Here is a 23572-nt window from a genome sequence, read left to right as displayed (position 1 = left end):
CAAGGTAATAACAAACAAAAGGAGTATACATTAAAATCCTCCCCCTCTCAAAACTCCCCCTAGCCCTCCCCTCCAAACCACGAAATAGAATACAATTCAAGTAGTCTTTTTTTATGTTTTAAATGTATGGATATATAAGACAAAGCAAGTACAGAACTGGTTAACAGAGTGTCCCCATTTTATTAGCAAGTGAGAGTATATCAGGGAGATGTAATTGACTCCCCCCTTTTTACGGTTCCTAGACAGATAATATATATTACTTTAAACCCAACCTATTTTACAACCCTCTGCCCACCTCTCAAACCCATACACTCACTGAGTCCCGAGCCTCAAGCCTCAAGCCAGAGACTTGCCTTTCCCCCCCATCCCAAGCAGCGGTCCCAGCCCTGCAGCCACCCTGGTGCAGCCCCGCTCCTGCACGGCCCCTGGGAGGGGAGCGAGAGGAGGAAGGCGGGAGGCGTGGGGCAGGGAGAGGAGGGTCCGGCGAGAAGGACGCAAAGGGCAAGAGAAGGAAAAGGAGATGGCAGGGCGCGGAACTGCTGCTGCTTCTGCAGGGGCCTGGTGCCGAGGGCTGCCCGCCTGCCCACTCGCTGGAGCATCGGCGCGCTGAGCAAGCTGTGAGGGTGGGGAAGAAGCGGTAGGTTCCCCGTGGCTCAGGAAGCCAAGCTTTGCCAAGGGTCCATGCAGAAGCAGGGCCTTGAGTTGTAACTGGCAACACCTTTACCATTCAAAATAGTTTGTCTCTAGAACAGTTCCCTTTTAGTTCTAAATTGCGGTGGTTTTGTTGTTTTGTTTTGTTGTTGTTTTTTTTTTTAAAAAGGATGCGTGTTGATGTATTTCTGTGTGTGCGTGCATCTGTGTACATGAGTAACAGCCAACTAGCTCATATGGTCATGACCAAGCTATATTTCAGAAGAGAAAAGAAACACATTTATCACACTTTTCCTAAAACGAAAAGCTAAAATTTCAAGTTCAGTATTCGCTATCTTGTCTTCCCTCCCCACCCTCCCTTGCTATTTCTGGGTTTTTTCCCTTCCAACTTACTTTAGCACCATAACACATTTTAAACATTACAATCCCTCTTCAGATACTACACAAAATGTCCCATAAAAATAGTGCTTTTTTTGCCAAAAAAGTTATATAATATATTATATATATAAATCAACTAAATCCGTGGCAAATGTGCAATGCAGACGCCTTCTCCATTTAAAGTGAGCATCAGCTCACTTTTTTCTTTTTTTTCTTCTTTCCCCTTTCCTTTTCCTTCTCTCTTTCTCGCTTTCTCTCTCCTCTTCCTCTCTTTCTCACATCATCCGTGATTTCAAAAGGTGCAAGTCGATTTGGAATCTTGTAATGAAGCACACACACAAAAACGCAGATGGGGGCTCCTCGGAACTTCTTCTCAGGTACATTTTTTGTTTAAAGGTGCAAAAGAAAGTTATAAAAATAAGAAAACCAAAAGAAAAAAAAAAGAACAAAAAAAGAAGAAAAAAGTGGGGTGGGAATGAGGCAAAAAAATTTTATTCCTCAATATTTCTCCCCATTTTATTGTTTTTTCACTTTATTGTCAAGAAAGACATGGAATGGACTCTTCACGAGAAAAAAAAGGTTAAAAAAAATTTTAACTTCATATCCTTTTTCCCTCTTGCTCTTTCTTTTGTCTTCTGGTGTTGGCACCGGGGATGTCACGCAGCACCCGGCAGCAAAAAGTTCAAGTGCCAAACTGTCCCTTTGCAAGTACAGGCTTGGAAATACTGGGGGAGCGGGGGAATGAAACAGGTGTGGGAAACGAAACAACCCTCCCCCCCACCCCAAAAGGACGATGCCGTGGGAGCGGGGCTGCCCGCCACCGCCGCTGCCGCCGCCATCCCCTCCTTGCTGTGTCAGTTGTTTGGTTGGGGCCAGAGCGGCGTGAGGGTGCCCCGCCGCCCCTCTCCTTGGCTCAGCGGCCCCGGGGACGGAGGGGCTTGGGGGTCGGGAATCACCAGTCCTCCCGCCCTCCCCCAGGAGATCAAAAATCGAGACAGCTGGTCAGGGTTCATTTCTGGGGGCCAGCCGTTTCCGGGGAGGCTCGCACCGCTGGAGGCCTCTGGCTGGGCAGGGAGATGAGGGGACGATGCAGCGCCTTGGCTTCCTCAGCCGCTTGCAGCCCCTCAGCCTGCCACCGGTACTGGCGAGCCCGCAGGATGCTTGGCACTTCCCGCTGCAGCCGCTGGGAGCTCTTCTTCTGCCACACGTCATACTTGGAGTATTTGGCGTGTGAGGGCTTCTGGAAGCTCTCCTGCAAGGAGAGGGATAGCAATATTAGCCTCTGCTTAAGCCTGCTTGCACTCCAGAGGGTGGTTCCCCTCTTGGACTTCCATCCCTCCCATGGAAACATTGCCACATCCCAGGAAAGAGTAACGGTCAGGTTGGACGGGGCTCTGAGCAACCTGATCTAGTTGAAGATGTCACTGCTTATTGGAGGGCAGTTGCACTAGATGACCTTTAAAGGTCACTTCCAACCCAAATCGTTCTATGACTGTGACCTAGCCCACCTCTGGTCCCCCACTTTAATAAAAGCTGTCTTTTGGCAGGCTATTTGGCATGACTTGCCGATGGTGGCTGTCTCCCAAAGGCTCTGCAGAAGCAACAGAGCTTGCAGCTGGGGTTTGTCCTCTCCCACCCACGGCCTTCCGATCTTTTCTCTCGCTATTTATTTCAGAGAAGGGCCATCATCCCGGCACAGCCTCCCTACCTTGCCGAGGGCTGGCAGGCCTGACAGGGAGGTGGCGGAGAGGTCACGCTCCGACTTGACGGACTTGGCGCAGTATGTTTCCAGCAGAGCCAGGTCACAGCTCCGAAAGCAGCACTCCTCCACAATCCCCCGATTGATCCGCCGGTTATTTCGTCCCACCGGTCTACCTGCAACAGCAGAGACCCTTGTGTTATCCACCAACCTGGACAGGACCCTCTCCCTACCTCCATAGCACCTATCCCCTTGCAAGCATCCCTCCACCAGCCACCAGAGACTGGTGGGTTCTACATGCTGCAAAAATAGCAGCGCTTCTCCCAAACCAGCTGACACGCACCCGCAAACCAGCCAAGTTTCATGTTAAGACTTTCCCAGACAAATGTTATTGATGCCAACAGGCTCCCCATGTGCCTCCAGTTGTAGTTTAAAGGCACTTTGAATGATGGGGATTTATCTCCCTCCTACATCTCTGGCATGGGTGGACCTTTTGAGCGCAGCTAAGGCAAGGAAGCTCAAGCCCAGCCTGACCGCCTGCTCTGTGCTGATTACTGCGACTGTCTTAGATGTTGATCCTGGCAAGCGGATTTTATTAGAAAGAAGCAGCACAGCATTGCAGCTGCCAACCTCCCTCTGTCGGGTCAACACTCAGGCAGGTGAAGTGAACCAAGGCAGCTAAATTTTACCAGATGGGACAGCTCTGAGACAGCTGCAAAAAGAATACAGGCTCCCACACCCGCCAAGAATAGCTATTAAACTTAATCTTTTAATAAGGGTTCCTCTCCCATTTCTGCCTGCAGAAGGATGCAAAAGCCCATGTCTGGTGCAGCAACGACCAAGTACATTTCATATAACAGCTTCACGATGACCAAAGCACTCCAAAGGAAAAGCTTACATCACTTTCACTGTTTTCCTCCCCCTCTTGAAATAAAAGAGATGGGTAAATTCGGATTTCTGACGCAAAGCAAATTTGCTTGGGAATTTTGACTTCCAAAATGTAAACTGGCCCAAAACAAAACAATTTTCTCCATGGTTTTGCACACAGCATATTGTGCTTTTGTGCTGTTCTAGGGTCTGCAGCCAGGGTTCTACACACTACCTCTTCCCAGCACAAGGTGCTCCAAGCGAGGGAAGCAGAGGCAAGCACCAGTGGGGCTTGGAAACCAGGAGAATTTAAGAGAGCAAGCTGTGTAAGTGCAATGCCTATCAGTGCTCACCAAGCCATGCCAAGCCTCCACATCTCAGCTGGCCTGCAGGAACACACAAAATGGTCCATGTTGGCCCTGTGCATGACCCATGATGCCCCTCCTTGCACTCCAGAGGAAGCAGGCACTCAAGTATTAGGCCTCGGTGAAGATTTAAGGATCCTGGCTTAGAAGGAGCTGACCACTTTCCCTGGGGTGTACCCCACCCTGGGTGCCCACCCAAAGTGCCTCGGGACAAAGTGTAAAGCACAGGAGTTATCTATGCATACTGTGCAACCCCACATGTGAGAAGCAGCCCCAGATGTGGAATGCAACTATGCACATGGGATGTAGCCCTGTCCATTCAATGCAGCCCCGTGTGTGCAACGCAGACATGCATATACAACACAACCCTCCATGCACAACGCAGCCCAGTGTGTGCAATGCTGACATGCAAAACCCCATGACCATGCTTCACTGCTGGCTCTAGAAAAGCCCTGGCAGCAGGGCACCCACCCTCTGCTAAAATTGGTTGTGACCCCATATCATGGAGCCCTCTGCTCTATGCTGGTGCATTGCCACCATGCTCAGAGGTCACAATAACAAACATGGCACCAGGGTGATGGGGCAGCTGACTCATACCATGAGACCCACCTTTGGGAGTCATTTTAAATGCTCCATTTTCCACATTTGTCCCCCCAGTGCCACCACCTTTCTTTTTTCTTTTCCTTTTTCTCTAGAAAAATTACGGGCACAACCTTAAACCAGCCCCACAGGAAGGTCAGAAGGTTCACTCTTGGTAAATATTCAGCAAAGGGAACACTGTTAGGAGATAATTTTCTCTATATAAATACTTGTGTCCAAAAAGCACACTGGACTGGGACCTCCCTTTAGAGGCAGGGCAGGTGTGTTGGGTGCCCGCAGCTGCACAAGCAATGCCAGTGTAGGAAACCTCGGTGGTGATGCCCAAAGAAGGCAGAGGAGAGGAGCCAGCTTGGGGCCAGCTGCATTCTTCTCTATGCATGCAATGCCCAGTGAGGTCCATGGAAGAGGTTGCACTACATCAACACTCTGCACTGCTTACGGCCCCTGTTCAGCACCTATCAATCCCAGTGCCCAACCTGTAGGCATGGCAGGCTGCTGAAGCATTAGGCTGCTCCAGAAAGGCATCGTGAACACGGGCAGAAGGAGAGTTTGGAAGGGAAAGAGAAAAAAATTTAAGTCACCCCCCCTTGCTAGCACGTCCCCAGAGGGCTGCATTCACACTCCCGCTGAACAGAAGGTTGCACAAGTGATGACACACACGATTTGAGGAAAAGTTGAGGTTTTGAAAGGTTACATGTCTCCTCTCAAAAACAGAATTTTCCCACTTGCAGCTATGTGTTTGTTTGGAAAGAAGAGAGGAGGAAAAAAAGCAATAAGGAAAGCAGGACTATATTCACTGCCATGCCACCCAGGGCAATTTGTGGCATGGGTGTGCATGAGAAGATCATGTCACCATGTGTTAGCAAATGCCCAGGTGTGGCACCATCAGGGTGAGCTCCCAGCAGTGACCAACTGCGGTGCTATGGCCTTTTCCTCCCTGACCACTGCGCCTGCCCAGCCAGTGGGCACACGTGTGGCCCCCAGCCCCAAATGTGCTGCCCTTTCTCTCTTCCATAAAGCTGCTGCACGCCCTTCCCCTTGCTGGCACCACTACCAGCTCCACCACGACTGTCTGATAGGACACATTTCCCATTACATAATTGTCCATACGGATCTTGCCAAATGCCAATATAATCCTCTGTGGGAAAGTTACTTTAGGAAAAAAAATAAGCAAACATAGCAAACAAGGATGTAGTCACAGAAAGTACTTGGAGACAACAACCCAGGGAAGAAACACCAGGACATTGCTGGCTAACAGCAATATCGCTGCTGACCTGGATTGGGAAAAGTGTTTGTTCTGTAACAATTTACACAGGGACTAAAGGTTGAATTTCCTGGGTTTTGCTCATGGGTGGTATCTCAGTTTACTGCCACTGCCAAACCCAGGGAAGGTTTTGCCGCTCTGTCTCTTACCCACAGGGGAGAATTGTGTGGGCAGCAGGCTGCGGTACCGCTCGGGCACGCGAGCCACTTCCCATCGCAGCAATGACCACTTCCTCCCGAGGAAACACGCTTCCTCCGGGCCTTCAATGAATGGCTAGGCTCTTTTTCCCAAAACTGTGCTTCACCAAAACTTCCTACAGCACCGCTGAGGGTATGAGCCCAGAGATGCAAAGTCCAGTGATGCAAAGCTCGGTGGTGCAAAGCCTTTCTGCTGGGGTTATTGCTGCTTAGCAGTGGGCTATCCCGACAGGGAGGGCTGGGCATCCCAGAAAAAGTACAAAGCCAAACCCAGAGAGACCACATACCTGCAGTTCAGCTATACCACTGTGCCAGAGGCAGCGAAACTGCCATGGTCACGGGGGACAGGAGGGTCCGTTCCCAAGCATCAACACCCCACTGCTCTGGGCTCCCCACTGTCACCAGGGCAGGACAGATGCTGCGGGGAGGGGTGCACTGTGCTGGTGCCACCCTGGCTGGGTCCCCTTTCCTCCGGTCAATCAGGCGGTCAGCCGAGTGGAAGGGGACTTTGGGTGTAAACAGTCCCCGTGCCCCTGTCGCAGGAATGTTGGGAGCAACAAGGGGGCCTTTGTGCAGCACCGGGCCCCGTCCCAGTGCCCCCAGCCTGGCCCTCCCCCACCCCGGCACCACACTTTCCCCCCTGCTTTTTCCTAGTATTATTCGGAGGAGCGGCGGGTGCGCAAGAATGTGCCCCGTCAGCACAAGCGGCTGCAAAGAGCTAAATTCTTATCAGCTGTTGGAAAGGAGGAAACAGGAGCTGCTGTTTACAGAGAAGTCGGCCGCCTCTCCCCCTACAGCCCCTTCTCCCTCCCTGCTAGCACTGCATGACAGCAACTTCACGGCCGAGGCTTCCTCTCAACCTACCCTGCATTTTCACTCTGGGTTGCACTCAGAATTCCTCCATGGGCTGTGCCGCTGTCCCTGGGTGGGTGCTGGGGAGCAGGGGAGCAGAGTTCCAATCCTACCACAGAGCCACGGCAGGAAGCCACCACCTTGACAGCAGCTGCAGGCCAACCCAAAAGCCTTAAAAGTCACTGAGATGAGGCATCACTAGAGGAGAACAAAGTGTGCTGGCTCCTGCCCCTGTTAGTGCAGCTCTTTTGCAGCCCCAACTCTTGGAGGCAGCTTCAACATCCTCAGCCTCAAGCACCTGCATGCCACAATGCTTCCCAGGGCACCTGGGGGCTGGGACTTGCTCCTCATGCCAGTGGACAGATAGGCATTCCAGTTATCAGGAGTGCACCCTGCTCAGTCTAGGTTGCATATTTCCCCAGCGTCAGATGCCTGGGGGATGAAACACTGTCAGTACACTGCATCCCCTTGCATCCCTGCAAAGAGTGTTGTATTTCAGAGCTAATTGCTAGCAAAATGCTCACTTTTACGAATGCAGAGCCAGAAGTATTTAAATAAGTGCTGCAGCAAAAAAACCGCTAACGGATTTTCATACCAGTTTTTGGTTTTTTCCAACATTACCAGTCAGATGCTTCAACAACCGTTGTTCAGCAAGTAGGATCCTTGTGTACCCCTGGGACAAGGCTGCCCAAGTCATTTACTTCCCATATGAATGACTGCATTAGCACAGGCTGCTCATCAGGTCATACATCCCATGCTGTGAGGTGCTCAGCTTTAAGACGTAAACCCCACAATTGTGCAACATAACTGCGTCCTATCACATCTACACAGTGACACGTGGGTTTAGGAGTGAAGATGAATGTGATCAGGAGAATTAATCACTTATGAGGCCAACTGATGGAGGTAGAAGGTGAAAAATTAAATGAAAAGGGGATGTACAAAACCCTTCCTCAAGTAAAGGTGTTGCCCAAGTGTCTTCAGCCCTGCATGGCACAAGCTGGTCAGATGCTGAAGAGGTTAAAATATTGGACTGGGGGAACTTTGCTTTATCCCCAGCACCTGGGCTCTCTAGAAATATTCATAAAGGTGAATGGGGGAGAGACAGGAGAGGACAAAAAAAAAAGCAAGAATCCCCTTGCAAGCACCAGAATGGCCACTTGGCACCAAGAGACTTGTCTCCCTTCAAAAGTGGTTTTATTTTGGCCTGGGCAGCTGGGTTATTTGAGGTGAAAGGAGGTCAGTTTGACCGTAAAACAAAAGCCCCGTTCCCTTTCATCCCCAGAGAGGGGGAGGAGGGAAGAGAAACCATGGGAGGAAGATGGATGCTCCTCTATATCTAGAGGGAGAGGAAGAGCTAAGAGAGTGGGAGAGGAGCTTGCCTCCTTGCTGTGCCGGTAAGGCCAGATCCAGACCTGCCACCCTGGCTGAGTGCTGGCACAGGGCCATTGGCAGAGGAAAGGCAGAAGAGGAAGGGCAGCTGACATGCAAACCCTCACCCCTTGGATCAGTCAGAAGATGGAAATGCATCCAGAGCACCCCAAAAGTGCTGCCTGCCCACAACAGCCAGGGAGTCATGAAAACACCCTGCTCAGCCATGATGGGGCAGGGTGACTGCTCCAGCTAGTTCCAAAGCCATCTGCAGCCCAACCACCTGCCAGGAATTACACAGCCTGAACTCCACTGTGGCTGGGTGTGGGATCCCTGCACCCGTCCCTGCCCAACCTCAGCAGGCAGCACCAGTCAAGTCTGGCAAAGCACCCATGTTGCAAAGGGACATCCAGAGTCATCTTCCAACTTTGCAGCAACCTTTTCCCTGCATAGGCAGACTGGAATAAGAGAGAGGCTGGCTCTCAATTCCAGTACTCAAAAAAACCCACTCCATTACTTGAAAGTGACTTTTTAACATCTTTTTACAAGGCAGAGGCAAGACTGCCAAATACATGGCACCATGTGCAGCTGGTATCTCCATTCTCTTCCCCCCCATTTGGCTTTGCATCTTTCCTGTAGTCAGTTAGTCTGTGGTTCAGTCCTCAGTGGGGAGTAAAACACAGGGTCTTCCCTCTCCCAAGCAGAGCAGAGGACTGAACCACCAAAACAAGGTATCACACTCGAGGCACCTTTGCCCATAGATCACTCAGCATCCATTGCTACTGGTTTACTCCTCATCCTTCCTGTTTACCAGCTAAGCCATTGTAATGCTAATGCCAATGGTCCAAACACCCAAAGCATCCTGATGGAAAGCCTGCTGCAGCCAACTGGCCTGAAGCCATCTGCACTCTGCAGACAACAGCAATGCTGCAATTTTATTTTTTTTTTCCTGCACTAGCTGCACTGCAAAAGGATAAGACATCACTCTTCAGCAACAAGTTTACCATCAGGTAGCTAGGAGGTCATGAAGTGTGTTTTGAGAGCAGCACAGAAGGTGCTGCTGTACCAAAGCAGAGCCTGCCCAGGAATGAGTGCTCAGCTCCCTGCCTGCTGTCAGATGCAGCACTTAGGTAGCAACGTTTCAAAATAAGCCAGGACCCAAACTCAGCAGAGAGCTGGCTGCAGACATCCTCGCTATTGTAATGACTTGTCCACATGACTGGTGAGCCAGCCACATAAGGTTCCCCAGCGATATTCAACTTCCCCAAGCATCATATGTGGGACCCAGTTTCCCCATGGTACAAGACCGTGCCCAAAATTGATGTGAGGTGGGTTTATGTCACCCTGAACATGTCCATTTTCTTGCTCTTCTCCTGGCCTACTGCCACGTATAAGGAAATCATGAAAAGCACCAGGCTGGGAAATCCCTCCTTTCCCTCTTGGCCTGGCTCCACTGAAGCAGGGTGTGGGATGGGGGTAGCATCCTGTCTGCTGCTGGCAGCTGCCCAGCACTTACTGAAATAGAAGCCCCTGTCCCCGCAGACGAACTGCAGTGTGTCCACCAGCTCCCCGCCGCAGAGGGTCTCCGCCGTGCCGTACGCAGCCGCTGAATCCAGTGCGTAGGCCAGGAAGGCCAGCAGCAGCAGCAGCATCCGCCTCGCCGCACACATCCTCTGCACCTGGGGACAGAGGCACAGCATTAACACTGCGAGAGAGACCCCTCTCTGCCACCTCCCCCAGGCAATGCCCCCGCCCGCAGCATGCTGGGGGTTTGATGCCCAGACATGTCGAGATGCTGCAGGGAAGGACCAGCAGTGCTGAGACAGCCGCTGGTGTGAGGCCGACTCCCGGCACTCGGCCTGCCGGGCAGCCGCTCGGTCAGACAAGGTTTGCATTGAAGCAGTTTTTCCATTGGAAAATCCCACTTCAACCTACGTCTAAAAGGCTTTTATTCCCTCTGCTCTTTCAACAGCGTGATTTTTTTTATTTTTTCCCCCCTTTACATGGGAATTCATTCAAATTATTATCAGTAGGGTGGGTTTTTTCCCCTTATGATGACAGGTTTTCATGCCATACCTGAAAACATGTCCCCCCAAAGCAGAAACAAGTGAAGTTTCAACCTGTCCTAGAGCTGCTTTTGAGGAAAGCTGGGAACAACAGCCTTTGTCCTGGGCATGCGAGGCTCGGACAATCAAGGGGCTGATTGCACAAGCCATGTTTGCTGATGAGAGTTGGGACTGAAAAGACATCCCTCAGGAACAATGCAGTACCATGGGAAACACACTTGCAGCATCACCACGGAGGACCAAGGCAGTATCAGACAGTGCAGAGCACTAAAAAAGAAACTCCATGGATATTTGCTAACTAGCCCAAAGATTTCCCCTGGCTCCACTCCAGCAACCAGCTTTACCTCCGTGTCAGCTTTTGTAAGTGTAAAACAAGGCTGTTATTGCCCCACTGGATGGGACAAAACCCATGGATGGTTCAAGGTATTATAGTCCCCCAATGATGAACCTCACGGTACACATACAGCCAAATAACACTGGTGACCGGACAGGTCAGCTCAAAATGAAGAGGATAAGTGTGTCAAAATAGCAGACAGTGTGTGGCAACCCTAATCCCAAGCAGAGCATCCCCTCTCTTTGCTAACATTCAACCAAGATGCTGGGTTTCACATCCAGCTATCATCACCATAGCATCTGAGCAACTCGAGAATAACATCAGTTAATGAATATTACCTCACCCTCCCGGGATGCTCGGAGATGGAGCTGAAACCCAGGATAGATTAAATGACTCGCCCAAGGTCACAGGGGAAGTCTGCAGCGCAGCCAGGAAATTAGCCCAGCTCCCCCGAGGCCCCGCTACGGTCCTGCCAGCAATAAAGACACCCTTGCTACCGAATTTTTACTAGCACATAGCTCTAATCCTTGCTGCTAGAAATGCATCATGCTTGCAAGTCACAGGCTCTACTGAGCAGTGGGAGGACAGGGACCAGCAGCAAGAAAAGCCAAGAAGTTGCAAGGTCTGGATGGGCTGTGGGGGGCATCCGCCCTGCTTGAATGTTGATGCTCATAGCATTGCTCAGCCTGTGCTGGCAGAGACCAGCAAGGCTGACAAAAGCCCTCCTGGGCTCTCAACAAGAGAGGTAGCAGCCCTGGGCACAAACTGGTCTCAAACCAGCAAGTGATGAGAACCAGGACAAGCTTTTCCAGTACCAATGATCCCTTCGGCATACTACGGGGGCTTTGTTCTGTATTAAAGTAGGAGCAGAGGGATGGCACCAGGCTGTGACACCATGCTGCCAATCTGCAGTTTTGCCACCCATACCTTTTCACCTTGATTTTTTTTTTATCCCGTGGCCAACGGGTGTTTACTGAGCCTCCCCAACATGACCACAGCATCACCTTCACTGCTGAAGTCATGCCTCTGGTGCAGCAGCATAGTCAGTCAGATCTCCAACTGACAAAAGACCAACGATCCTGTTCCCTTCCCTTTTTTTTCCCCCTTTTCCTCTTTTTTTACATGCATCTCCTATTTGCTGGTGTCCCCAGGGCTTGGGTAGTGCCAGCAGCTCATTGCCAAGGTGACAGATGTGCGCCAGCCAGTACTGCCACTGAAGGCACTGATGTGGGACTTCAGGACACCTACGTAATCCCCCATCCCAAATTAGGCTAACGCTGGCTAATGAGCAGGCCAAGCCAAAGCCAACCCCCCCCGGAAGGGCTGCTTGGTGGCACAGGTGACAAACCCTGTTTTTCCTCCACATTCAGTCTAAAGAAAGGGGTGAAATGCTCTGAAAAGCAAAGAGAGAGCGAGATTTTGTCAGCGGGGCGATATCTGATGCTGGGGAGACCTGATACCTTCTGTGGAAAAACACTCATGCTCCTCGCAAAATACCCACTCCTGCACAACCCGCGCCACAAGCATAAGGCAGCCCCTGGCAGCTTTCCCTGCCTCCACTGCAAGCTCTTTTTGGGTGGCCACACCCCCCATAACTCCATCCAGGAAACACCCCTGAAGCCGCTGGGACAAGGACAGCCCCAGTGCTGTCATCCAGATCATGGCTAACCTGGAGGTGTGAAATGCAATGAAGTCCACCTTTGCCCATGCACCAACTGCCAGCCCTTTCCACTGCCATTACCTTGGCATCTCCCTACTCCCTCCACCAACTGTGTAATGAGAAACTAGGCAGCAACGGAAAAAGCATCTTTATTTACTACCCAGTGCTGCAGTTTCTCTCCAGTTTGATGGAGCCACAACCCAACCCAACCTGTAAGTCATTCCCTCTCACTTTGGCCCTACTACCTCTGCTGAGGAAAAGTCCCCACAAAGGCTAGACAGGCTCCCAGAGTGCCATCACCAGCTCATGCCCCAGTGACCTTTCAGTTGATCCTTCCTGCCCTCACATGCCTCCCCTAGCAGGAATGAGCAGCACTCAGGCAGGAGAGCTCAAACCTGCCTTGCCATGGCTGCTGGAGCAGGTGCTACTCCCCCAAACAGGGTGCCATGGCACAGCTGGGTACCTGCAGCCCATGACCAGCTGCACAGGTTGCATGAGGCCTCAGTTTTCATGGCCAAATCCTGCTCAGCATGATGAATTCGAAGCCCTCTGAACACCTCCATGACTCCATTCTCCACTGAAAACATGGGACAGCAGAGCTCTTGGTTTCTAGTCCAAGCGTTAGGACAGGCACAGTCTCCTCAGCTGTGGGACAGGAGTAAATTCACACCAATGGCTGAAAATACCTTCAGGTTTTATTAGAAAGCCTCTCTTACATGACATGGAACAGGAACAGGGCATAGAGAAGGAAGTGGGCCACTTCCCTAAAGAATAAGGTCCCGTCTCCACTAGGAGAGAGACTACAGCCACCACAGTTCCCTTCTTGCCAGGGTGGGTTGAACCAACCACGTTGGCTGCTGTTCCTCCTCCTGTGCCCAGGGAGAGCTCAAAGGCTTTAGGATGTAGCGGGAATAGCAGTGCTAGGCATGCTGGATGCTCAATAACGTGAGCACCGAATTCCTTCTAATAAGGACTTGGACCCCATACAGTGTGCAAGGGAGTGATGCAAGAGGAATTTTTTTGGTTGCACAGGTACCCTGTGTACCATCCTAGGAATCACAACTGAAGTTCCTGTGAATAACCTGCATCTGAGAGCAGCATGTTCAGTGCAGAAGAGGCTCAGACAGGACATCAGCACACACTGCTGGCCTCTCTTTCCCAGGGAGGGTCTGCTTTGCTCTCCATCTTCATGTCACTCTCCTGCATTCCCAGGACCCTACACAAGGTCAGGCTGCCACTAGAATCAGCTTAGCCATGAGCTGCCATATGCAGGATGCTGCCACTGCCTTGGAACTCCTGTGTATTCCTGTCTCACTGCTGTACCCATCCAGCAGAGAGGTCCAACAGAAAGCATCTTCTACAAGTGGCTGTGGTGTGCCAGGAGCGAGACTGAGGGCAGGTCTGCCGTGGAATAGCCCTCCCACCTGGGACCATTATAAGATATTTCAGGATCTGCTCCAGAATCAGCTGGATCGGCAATTACTGTCCAGCTGCTGGGGAGTGAGGGGCCAAGAGGCCACAATGCACTAAAAGGTCCAGTTGCCAAATCTCAGAGAACAGCTCAGGCATCCCTTACATCCAGGCTTGTTCTGAGCAAACCAAACCACAGTGCCTCTTGGGCAACAAACACCTCCCCAAAAATGGAGACTAAACCTCCTGTCTGACCTAATTCCTTCTTCAGTCTGGCCTTCATTGCAATTTAATATGAACAGAACAACGTAGGAGGGAATTGACAGATGGCCCAGTCTGTAAAATTTGGATTTGGACAGAAAAAAAAACCCCTCGCTTCTTTGTGGAGCACTGCAGCATTTAAAAGGGAGCACAGCAAAAAGTCACCAGCCCAAACCCAGCTGTGTGCGCCAGAGGGAAAACCCCAGTTTGCACATCCCAGCATCCTTCACACTCCACCTCTCCTCCAAAAAAAAAGTGAGCAGTGATGTTTTGCTACTCACATGATTGCCTGCGAGAGATGCTGAACATCTGCCTCTCTGCATTACTCCTCTCTGTGGACTGCCCCAGGAGAGTAGGGAGCTGACCTGGTTTTGAGCACAACAATCCTGAAGGGGCAGGATGCCAAACTCACACATGCCAAGCGAATGCCACCCCAAGTGAATGCCCATGGGGCAACCCAACCTCGCATGGAGTGCCAGGCCATGACGCCCTGAGGTACCAAACAGCAAAGGAACAGTGGAGACCAGTGGGAGAGGCAGGTGCCTTGGCAGCTGAAAACCACCCGGGAGCTGCATCTTGGGCAGAGGCACAAGGATGGGGTGCCCAGCAGGACCTGAAGGGAGAGAAGCCACCTCATGCTGCGCCACAGAAGGGCCTCCCTCTTCATCTAAAAGAGAAATGAAGAGATTTCCACAGCCTGAAAGAAGCAAGTTTCAAAACACAAAACTTAACCACTGAGCTGTCAGATGAATAAAACCAACCTGGAACCAGCGGTTTTGCTGTTTAGCTCAAGCTTGAAGAAAAAAAAACAACAACCTGGCTTGCATGACATGTGGCTGAGGATGGCAATACTGTTGCTATTTTTAGCACTCACTTTTTTTGTCTTCATTGCTCATCCCCATCAGCAGCCCACTCTGCCCCACACCTGGAGTCACCTTTCTTCTTCCCATCCTGTGAGCCAGGAGAGTCACCTGTCTCCTCTGCCTGCAGGACAGAGGCTGAGGCAGGCAGGGGAGCGCTGCCCGCACCCCACGTCTATACATGTAACAGCGAGAACTACCATGACTGTGGAAAAATCAAGCTGAAAAAGGTGAATGGGGTATTCAGTACCATTTACTCACCCCACTGGGGAGTAAGAGTGTATTGCACAAATTTTGGTATGCAGCCCAGAAAGATTTGATTTATTGTATAAAAAAAAGGAAACACAATCTTGCTTAACGCTTCTAAAGACAGCTGGCAGGACCCAGTGAAGGGATTTAAGTCCGTTTTCGTAGCCTCACTTAACTCCTTTCTTTATTGTTCCTCTCTCCTTTCTGCATTCTCTTCCAGAACCTGGGGTATATCAGGGAAAGTTAACAGCAAGTTAAGCTGTTAAATCAGAAATCGTGGTGACTGGAGTCTACTGGCAAGTGATATTCCCACAACACGTTGAACTTGCTTTATATCTTGGCAGAGCAACTTTAACCCTTTCAGAGCTGGGCTGCAACGCCAAGGCAGATTTCTTCCCCCTGTGCCCCCCACCTCTCGTGACCCCTCAGACAAACGTGCTTAGGGAGGCCGATATCACTTTGCCCCGCTAAGACACTCATCAGCTTTTAAAAGCAAAGACAATCCAAAGAAGGATCGGAGAGGTCAGTCCCAGGACACGAGCTCGGAGAGGGTGGGCCACTTACAGTGCTCGTATGCACTGCTGGAAACACACCAACTCCTCAGTCCCTCTAAAAATAAGACCTCACCTGCTGTGTTTGCTTTATTTAAAAAAAGAAAAGTACAGAAATGCTTTTCTCTGGTGCTCCATGAGGCAAGCTGGGCTCATGCTGAAGCCTATAGGAATCAAGGGGAAGACACGCACTGACAACTCCAGGTTGACTGCTCAAAGCAGCAGTCCTCCAGCCAGGCTGAAAAAAAGATCACCTGTCAGAAAAAGCGCTGGGACACACACGCAGACACATTTTGGCTCTCAAATTTCATGTGGTGGTAGGAGGGGACCGGCGGTGTCAAATCTTTTATCCCTTAATGAATTTTCACAGGAGCTGGGATAGCCCCTTTTGAAAGGCTGAGTGAACTTGTGTGGGTGTCAACAACATGGAGCAAGATTTACAGCTCTGACCCATTCACCCCCACCAAAATTGTCAAGTTGGGTCCAAAACAGCGCAGTGGAACTCAAATCAGAAGTGTCAGTCAGTTTTATACCTCCAGATGTCCTTAGCACAAAGTCACCCTCACAAAACCCCATGACCCAGGCTCCTCAACTCCACTCTAAATCAAGACAAGAAACCCAAATAAAGAAACCCAACACGCTTCACCCCTCCCCACCCCCTACACGCACAACCTGACAATAAGCAAACCCAAAGAAAAACGGGCCTCGGCCTCCCAAGCACATCCCGGCATTTGGAAGAAAACAACAGACTTTGCATAGGAAGACTGGGTTGAAAGCAGCGGCTCTCCCGAGGTGTCTGTTTAAAACCACCCACACAAACCTTGTTTTTACACTTGATTGCTCCACACCACCCGAGAGAGACCAGGCGTATCAGCAACCCTGCTGAAGTACCCGTGGCTGGAGGAGAGGCAGACACATCTGCTGGTACAGTTACGCTAAATCCGAGTTCCCTCATGTGCCCCAATTCCCTACTGCTCAGAGTGCTAAAACCTTTCCAAGTTGCGCTCTTAAAACAATTACTGCAGGGAAAAGCAATTGGGAAGGAAGCAGAAGAAAAAATTTAAAAAAGAAAAAAAAATCACAGAAAGTCGAAGGTTGCACGCCAACCATTAATTCTCGCTCCATTTTGGCTTCGCTTTCTTGTTTTTCCTCTCTGTATTTTTATCCCTCCGAGACCGAACACACCGCAGTGTTTTGCAGAAGAGAGTTTAATAACCTCTCCAGTCTCCGGAGCCGGGGAACTGCCCGTCCCCTCCCCGCGCGTCCCCCCACTCCCACCGCCGCTCGGCGCGGAGGGAGCGCCACGGGCAGCCGGGGGCCGCGCAGCGCTGCGTGACCTCGCATAGCCCCGGCCCGGCCCCCGCACGGCCGTGGCCGCCCCTCCACCGCTCCCCACGCGGGACCGCGCCGGCTCCGCGCCGCGCCAGGGCGGTCCCGCCGCAGCATCCCCGCCGCCGGGTGCGGGCGGCCGCGGGAGGGACCCCCGGGGATGCCCCGCGCACCCCACCGCAGCGGGGCCGCCCCGCCAGCAGCGGCTGGGCCGGCGCTCGGGGTCCCTCTAGTGACACGCGTGGGGACGGCGGGCAGCGGGGCCGGCGCGGCTCTGCCCGGCGCGGCTCGGGATGGCTCAGCTGTGTCCGGGGCGGCGCGGCTCGGCATGGCATAGCACGGCGCGGCATGGCACGGCTGTGCGCGGCTCGGCTCGGCATGGAACTGAGCGGCAGGGCACGGCTCTGCCCGGCACGGCGCGGGGAATCCCACCGCCCTCTGCCCGTGGAGGGGCAGCGCGGAGCGGCGCTTACCTTGGCACTGCCGCTGCTACTCTCAACTTCTTGCGGCGGCGGCGGCGGGCCGGGAAGGAAGGCGGGCTGCCGGCAGCGCTCATCCGTGTGTGCCCCGGCGCTTGACATGCTGCTCTCCTGCCCTGGCAGCGATCGCGGCTTTGGCTCGCCTTCCCCGGGCCCTGGCACGTTCTCCTCGCCTTGCCTTTTTGGTATGTCAAGTCCCTGACGGATTTTTTCTGAAGGATGTTATTTTGTTACAATCAGGTATTTCGTTATTCTAGAGAAAGAGCGAGCGAGCACTTTCCTTTCCTTTTCCTTTTTTTTTTTTTATCCTGGTTTTTTTCACCCTTTTTTTCTTCCCTTCTCTTTCTCTCCTCTTGCTTTGGCTGCCCCTTGAGTGGCTCTCACTTTTGTGTTTACTGAGTGCGTCCCCCTGGCCGGGGCGGAGGGGCCGGCTGCCTCACTGCCCGCTGCTCCCAGCTGGCTGCCCCACGAGCGAGGAGACAGGCAGGGCGCTCCGGCTGCCCCCCTTTTATACCCCCCCAATGGGCATGCTCTGCCGGCGAGCACCAGCCCGGCCACGCAGCCAATAATGTTGCAGAGCTGTCTAACCCCCTCTCTTCCCTCCCTCCCTCCCTTTCTTCCCTCCTTCTCCCTCGTAATCCTCTGGAGTCCAGCTCGGGGAGGGAAGAGGGGACAGAAAGTTTGTGCCGCACGGTTTCTTTGCGGGCTGCTACCCCGGGTGGGGGCTTTGAACCCCCGTGCCGGCCCCAGGTGGGAAGTGGGCTGCGGGAATCCCCCGCCTCCCCGCAGCCCCGCAGGTGAGGGGAGAAGGTGTGTGGTCCGCGCCCCGAGCCCCTGCCCAGAATACTGGGGGGCACCCCTTGAGCGCCCCTCGCTGCGAGGCGGCGAGCCCCACGCCCTGGCGGGGTAGGAGGGGGGAGATCGCCCAGCCCGTCCTCTTTCAGGTCTCCCGAGGTGCGCACGGGCACAGGTGTCCGCGCCGGCCGCCGAACTGCTCCGGAAAGCTCCCTGGCAAAGGCGCGGGCATTCCCGCACGGCTGCCCCGGCTCCCGTGCCTGCCCCGGAATTCCGTCCCACCCTACGCGCCCCAGTGAGGGCAGGCGAGCCCCCGCCTCGGCAGCAGCGAGCCCCCGCACCCACCCGTGCGGGTCCGTGTGGACAACATGGGCGCTGCCTCTCCGCATTCGGATTTTGCACCTCGCACAGCACCTTCCCGCAGCGGTTCTCTCTCGCTAGGTCGCCTCTGCTTCCCGCCGGCTCCTGCAAGCGGACACCGCTGCCTTTAAGGCAAAGGGACTTTTCCCAGGCTTTGCCGTGCCTGTGCAGCAGCGCGGGCAGAACGCGCTCCCGCTGCTCCGCGCTGCTGCACGGCAGGCACACAGTGCTGCATCGGCCGGCACCCGTCTGCTCCCGAAGATCTGCCCTCCAAGCTTGTCCCAGGGGAAGGGACCCTGCTGGCTTTCCAAGGGCAGCACCCGGGTGCCCGCACCCTCACCGCTGCCCCGGCGGGTGCCCCTCTGCAGGGGCGCGCGTACCAGGATGCGCCACAGGCACGCACCCTCCTTGGAGCAGAGAGGAGCAGAGCTACCTGAGACCGGGCAGCAGGCTGGTCCACCTCAGGCAGCGTTTACCATAGGTAGCGGTGCAAAAGGGCAAGGATGCAGCAGTCCTCACCACAGCATGCAATAAATACTCCTTATTTTTTTTCTCTTTTTTTCAAGTTTGCACTCCCCCCCCCTCAAGGATGGGGGCCTCAGTGTGTCTCTGAACAGTTAGAATTACGCTAAGCATACATCATAAAATGTGGGTAGGATTATACTTTTATCCTTTCTCACTAGGCTTTGGACATCCTTTCCTCCCCAGCATCCTTCTGTTCCCTGAGCTGTCCTCTGCGATATGACGCTGCACATCACACCAAGCAGTCCTGATGTCAGGGCTGTGGGCTTCAACCGAAGCATCGGCACACCTGGGAGAGAGTGGTGATGCTGAGGAAGTGGTTCCATGCCTGCCGAACTCAACCACAGGCATCAAATCTCAGCTCCTACACTGACATTTAAACATCTATATAAGTGACCTGACCATCAAAGAGACTGGGCATCTGCTGGCATGTGTCAGGGCTCCAGATTTCTCCTAAAAAGGGTCATCTCTATCGATGCTTGTCTCTGGCTTTTGGAATTTCTCCTAGATGCCCAGGACTTAGTAAATCCCAGTTGTGGGTCCTCACAAACCGTCCTCACAAACCGCTCAGCAGAGGCGGTCTTAACAAAGAGCAACCACCTTTCCTTACTGCAAAAGCAGAACCCCATCAAAGGAAAGGACCCAGCCTTGGCAGGGGGGTCAGCAGGGCTGTAAGCTACTGTTAATAGCTGAAGGAGCCCAGCTCCCTTCCCCCAGCTCACCACAAGGACCTCCTGAGAGTAGACAAAAGAAAGCTTGGAGGGTTAATCTCCCTGAGAAAAACAAGTGATTTTCCAGTAAACAACTGCAATAGCAAACAATGGGGGTGAAAAATAGCGATCATAAAAAAGTCGGCTTGGAGGAAGAGGCGACCCACTAAGAAAGGTGTCCTCTGCCTGGGGGAAAAACACGGCAGCACTTTGGTGAAGATTCAGCAGCAGCAGCTACAGCAAAATAACCCCACAAGTTGCCACTGGATCTACTTGTGTTTGTGCCTTTTGATCTTTTAATTGCTTCTTAGTTATCCTTCAGTGCAAATAAATAGTGCATTGTGTCAAGAAAGAGGAGGGGGGCGGGGAAGGGAAGAAAGAGACACAAAAGAAAGAGCTGTCGCCCAGAAGAGAAAAGGAACAGGTTCTTTCCCCCCACCTTTAAAGGAGTGAATGTATCTGTATTGGGGGGAGTGAGGGGGGAGAAGGGGGAAAAGGGGATAGGATTAGAAATCAAAGCGAAATTGGAGAGAAGCACATTAAGCCTCGGGCATCCTTACAGTAGGAAGAAAGAGTGAGGTGGTAAAACCCTTTGGGAGTTTATTCCATGAGTTATGAGAGGATCCACGAGTGTAATATTGTTAAAGGTCAGCCTAAACCTAATTTAAACTAGGGATGTGTGACCTCCGCCCTTCATTTAATACAGTCATAAGGAACATTACACTGCAGATAGCTGGAACAATAGCTGCCTCCACCCCAAACTCCAGCCCTTGGCATTGCCTGCAAGGAGGGCCTGTGAAGGAGAGCGGGAGGAGGACCAGTAAAGCCAAGGATGTGGCAAACCTGAGGACAGAGAAGCAGAGAGGGATAGGAAGGCCTCTGGACCATAGCACAGACCACCAATGTCTTGCAAAAACACAATGTCTCAGGAAGCATTTTTGTTTTAAAGTGGATGAGACTGCAGCAAAGCATCATCTGAAAACGTTGGAAATGCAATAAAAATAAACCACTGCCTCTTGCATTTTTCTGACCTCCGTGGTCATAGGCGCAGTTCAGGAGAGAAACCATGGTTCTGGGTTCCCATTAAATCCCTTGCAAGGAGCAAGGACAGTGTTCACAAAGCGAAGTCAGCCAAAGTGAGCTGAAACTAAGTGAATCTAAAGTGGGAGCTGAAATAAAAGCAATACCAGAAAGGTGCCCTGAAACCACCAGGGAATGCCAGGGACTTGGAGAGAAAACCTTGCTGCTGCAGCAGCTGTGGAAGCATTGGGGCGGACTGCAAAGCCTCCTGACAGCGCTGCCCATCTGAGCTGATCAAAGCATCTCGTGGGTGGCCACCAACACGTGGCGTTGGGCCGGAAACCTTTCCAGAGAAAGGGGGAAAAACAGGAAAACTTGGGCCAGCCTGGACCTTGCAAGCAGGGATGAGAGCTTCAGCAAAGACAGAGGAATGTAAATAGCTGCAGAAATGCAGTGGTCCTGGGCCAGGGTGGATGTTAGCGATGCTACCAGGGAGATGAGCCAAGCAGATACCTTCAGGGAAGGGGACATTTACATGACTTTTCCCTTTCTCTCCACCTATAATCCAAAGAGGGGAAAGGTCACCTAATCCCAGCCAAACCAAGATACCCCGTGGTGTTCATTTGGTCTATTTCAGAATTACACCACAAATGACAAGAATGGGGATTTGCCCAGATCTGGGCACTGCAGTTTGCAATGTCCAAGATGAGACAAAAGGAAGGTGAGGCTGGGCTCTGGGTTTGGGTCTCCTTTAATGATGACTAGAAGTTGTCATTTCTAGTAGAATGGAGAGTTATTAGCCAGAGTCCTATACACAGCTCTTTAATGGCAGAGGAATAACCATACTTGGCCCAGAGCATCTTTCAGTAGCTTTAAGAAAGTGATACTTTTTGCTTTGTACAACCCAGGAACCTGACAATAACACCGTGTCCTTGCATGCTAAGATATATTGATCTTGGGGCACACTAAACTGTTGGAACAATAAAGATTCATTGGCAAAAGGGTATGTGATATATGGAAGGTCCCTGAAAAAAAATTGAAGTCAAAGAACTAAGAGTGGGAGAAATAATTCACCTGGGGCCCCCGGTCAACAAGAAGCAAACAAGAGCAGAGGCTGGGCAGGTCTGTTTAGGACTCCTGGCACTCCTGGGTGGAGAGAACATTTTGGGGCCGTGCTCCCAGCTCAGAAGGTTTCTGCTGCAGGATTGTTATATGGGCAGGAAAAAATGGGGTTGCCCTTAAGCAGGGAACCTTTTTGTGACATGTTCAGAGAGAAAGAGGGACTCCTATATCAACTCCTGCCCAGGTCTACTGATGCCTTGGAGCACTTGTTGGACTTAGGAGTTCAGGAGAGGTGTTGGCATATGGATCCTAAGGACCTGGAGGACACTGAGCAAAGCAAAAATGAAATTATTGCACAGTAAGTTATTTCACTGTGCCAGAGGAATTTGTGACAGTGGTAAAAGGCACAAGTGTAGTGTTTTCACCCCTGTTTATATGGAGGACAAACTATGGATTTTTTATAGGCTGGACAGACTTGGTATTCTGGTAATGTCTTTCAAAATTGTATATCCCCAGCGATTAGAGAAAAGCTCCAGTCTGAGCAGTCTCACATGGCTCAAGAGGCTGCAGGAAGGAGGATGTGGGATAGGGAGATGCCACTGTGGCCAAGTGTGAGGGAGGAATTGAAAAAGTACAAATGCTGTTCAGCAAGTGAAGCTCAGTGGGTCTGCATGTTGAGATGCTGTCTGCAGCATGGCCCAAAAGGAGGAGGCCAAGGGGTCCCGGAGTCAGATGATCCGAGAAATGGAGAAAAGTTCCTCCTTTCTCCCCATCATCTGCAGAAAAGCAACCATCTCTTGGTCATCCCTGGTTGCCAAAGAGGACTCCAGCTCAGCTAATGACTTCCCCAAAAGGAGTTTCCAAGAAGGGTGGAACAGGATACATAAGGAGAAATGCCTGCCCTCTCCCCAACTTCTTTTCATTGCAAAGGGAGCCCAGAAGGTTCCAAGTTTTGTCTGATTATTTGTATCAAAAATGTGCAACAAATACACTAGCAGAGAAGAAGATGAGTCTGTGCCTGTATTAACAGTAAGCACATCACCATTTCCTGTTTACCTTATTTTTTTTTAAGCATTTCCATCAAAATACCCACTGGAATGTCACGGGAAAGAAGTGGTCCAAGATTGTTTAATGACCAGTAAAAGCTCCAGCAGGTACAATTAGTTCTTCCAAGCACCAGAGGACTAAGTTGGCTCTTTATAGCATTGTGCAAATATGGGTTTGTCTACAGAGCAAGCTTTGAGTCAAAACATCTTGCAAATGAAACACGTTACAGGAGACAGTGGGAAATTTGGACTAGAAGCTCTTTCGGATGAAGACAGTGACCCATAACTGTGTTCCTGCAGGGGTGGCCTGACAAGGATGTCCCAGTGCTAGTAGCAGACAGCCCAGGGAGGAGCTGAACAGCAGGAATCTGGTCTACACTTGCCTCTGAGCAGGAGCACACCATGTTCTCTAAGGGTGTCTGTGTGTCATCCTCTGGCAAGGCACCCTCATGCACCTTCGTACCACTTCACTGAGTCTGCACTTGGAAAACTCAGGGCTCACCCTTAGAAATGTCTTATCCTGCTCGCAGGAGTGTCAGTATGAACTGCTCAGTCTGGCTGCATATTGCTGGATTCAGGGGGGGAAAAAGGTGAGCTTTTAGTAAGTTCTTCTTTTT

At 51.8% G+C, this 23572-nt stretch overlaps 1 protein-coding gene across 1 annotated transcript; it reads right to left on the bottom strand.

Annotated features, from left to right (window-relative positions):
- Positions 1-160: 160 nt before the first annotated feature.
- IGF2 (insulin like growth factor 2) lies at positions 161-17923 on the bottom strand. The gene is made up of 4 exons (XM_032691815.1): positions 17435-17923; positions 9758-9920; positions 2738-2904; positions 161-2281 (listed from the first exon to the last, which is right to left on the bottom strand). The coding sequence occupies exons 1-4, from the start codon at positions 17540-17542 to the stop codon at positions 2039-2041; spliced, it is 681 nt and encodes a 226-aa protein (XP_032547706.1). The 5' UTR covers positions 17543-17923; the 3' UTR covers positions 161-2038.
- Between the last annotated feature and the right edge of the window lie 5649 nt (positions 17924-23572).

Source organism: Chiroxiphia lanceolata, chromosome 6, assembly GCF_009829145.1.
Source record: "Chiroxiphia lanceolata isolate bChiLan1 chromosome 6, bChiLan1.pri, whole genome shotgun sequence".
Taxonomy (NCBI): Eukaryota; Metazoa; Chordata; class Aves; order Passeriformes; family Pipridae; genus Chiroxiphia; species Chiroxiphia lanceolata.
The sequence above is the reverse complement of the archived record's forward strand: the minus strand, read 5'-3'. Positions and strand labels throughout refer to the sequence as shown.